Raw genomic sequence first — 1,472 nt, forward strand, 5'->3', positions numbered from 1 at the left:
CGGGGCGAGGCGAGGGCCACGCCCCCAGCTCCCCTCCCGCACACCCAGCCCCCCAGTCCCCGCGGGGGGGGGCGTTGCACCCCACTGGGGTTTTGGACCCGAGTGTGGGGGGGTGTTGGTGCCCCAGCGCCGCCGCGGCCCCGGCCTTGTGTAATCCCGGGCGGCGCCTGTTTACTGCCCTCCCCGCTCCGCCAGCGGGCAAAGTCCCCCTGAGGTGTGGGGTGTCCCAGTGGGGTGGGGGGCAGAGTGGTCAGAGCCCCCCACCCGCGGTGGCAAGATCACCGTGGGGTGCATGCAGTCCCCATTACCCGGCGCTATATAGCCCCCAGCTCGGTATTGCCCCGAGCACCACCGCAGCCGCCCGCCTGAGGCCTGGCACGCTCGTGCCATGCCACAGCAAGGTGCCAGGTAGCATGGAGGAAGGACGGAGCTTTACCCCAAATTCCCGGAGCCCACACTGAACCGCGATGCCCAGCGGGTGCTGGGGGTGAGGGGGCTCAGCTGGGGGCCGCCAGGGTGGGGATACTGCTGGACCACCGTGCTGGGACGCGTCCCAGTGCCCAGCAGGGAGGGGACCGGTAATGCCCTTTATTGGATCAGCCGTGGAGCTGGAAAAAGTGCCACCCACCTGGAAGTATTCTGGGCAGGGCAGCACCCCAAAGGCATGGCTCATACAGGCATGTGGCGTGGCCCAGTGTGCCCCACCAGCTCCCAGTTGCTGCTGGTTCATTTTCCAGTAGTGCCCAGCGCCCCGCTCCTGCACTCGGTGCTGTAGGAGACCACGCTGGCCACCTGGACTCAGCCACACGCGGAGACGTGGGTGCAGAAACCAAGCGGGGAGCGCAGCGCACCCACCGCCTGCGTGAGCGGGGACACGAGCTGTGCCGGCAAGCGCCGAAATTTGGCCTAAAACCAGAAAAACCCGTTGAGCAGAAAGCGGCACGGTCCCTTGAGGCTGGGGGTGACGCCCAGGGCTTGCACCCGGCGGGTGCCGCTGGCCTTTGGGTGCCAGGCTGGACGTGGGGTCCTGTTGGAGCCCCTCCAAGCTGGGTGCTGCCTTTGGGTCTTTATTTTCCTTCCTTTCCCCTCTCCCTGGGGAGAAGCCTGGCACGTGGCTTCGGAGAGAAGCTGGCCAGGGTGGGAAATGGCCCATTTAATCCAGTAAGGCTCTTAGGGCCGCACTGACGGTCACGCTCCCCTTGTCAGCTCCGGCCGTGGGGGTCAGCCTGCAGCCCCCTCCCCACAAAAAAACCAGTGTGGGGGCTTGCACGGGGCAGGGGCACGACCGGGGCTGGGGGCAGCAGGGTCTCCTGGAGGAGGGTATGCGGAGAGGGACACCGGCAGCAGCAAAGACCCCTCTGCGGGGTCGCGGGGCCACTGACATGGGGGTGTCTGTGGATCTCCGGGGGGGTCCATGCAGCTCCATGCCCCGCAGCCTCGACGCTGGCGTAGCTGCCCTGCCACGGGGCACA

At 67.5% G+C, this 1,472-nt stretch overlaps 1 protein-coding gene across 1 annotated transcript in view; it reads right to left on the reverse strand.

Moving 5' to 3' along the window:
- PLBD2 (phospholipase B domain containing 2) overlaps positions 1-1,426 on the reverse strand; it is a 5,892-nt gene extending 4,466 nt beyond the window's left edge. Inside the window, exon 1 of the mRNA XM_010575575.1 lies at positions 1,383-1,426. Within this exon, the coding sequence (XP_010573877.1) occupies positions 1,383-1,426 (44 nt within the window). The remainder of the gene's footprint in view (positions 1-1,382) is intronic.
- Between the last annotated feature and the right edge of the window lie 46 nt (positions 1,427-1,472).

Source organism: Haliaeetus leucocephalus, unplaced genomic scaffold (genome assembly GCF_000737465.1).
Source record: "Haliaeetus leucocephalus isolate CR32 unplaced genomic scaffold, Haliaeetus_leucocephalus-4.0 Scaffold13, whole genome shotgun sequence".
In the NCBI taxonomy this organism is placed as follows: domain Eukaryota; kingdom Metazoa; phylum Chordata; class Aves; order Accipitriformes; family Accipitridae; genus Haliaeetus; species Haliaeetus leucocephalus.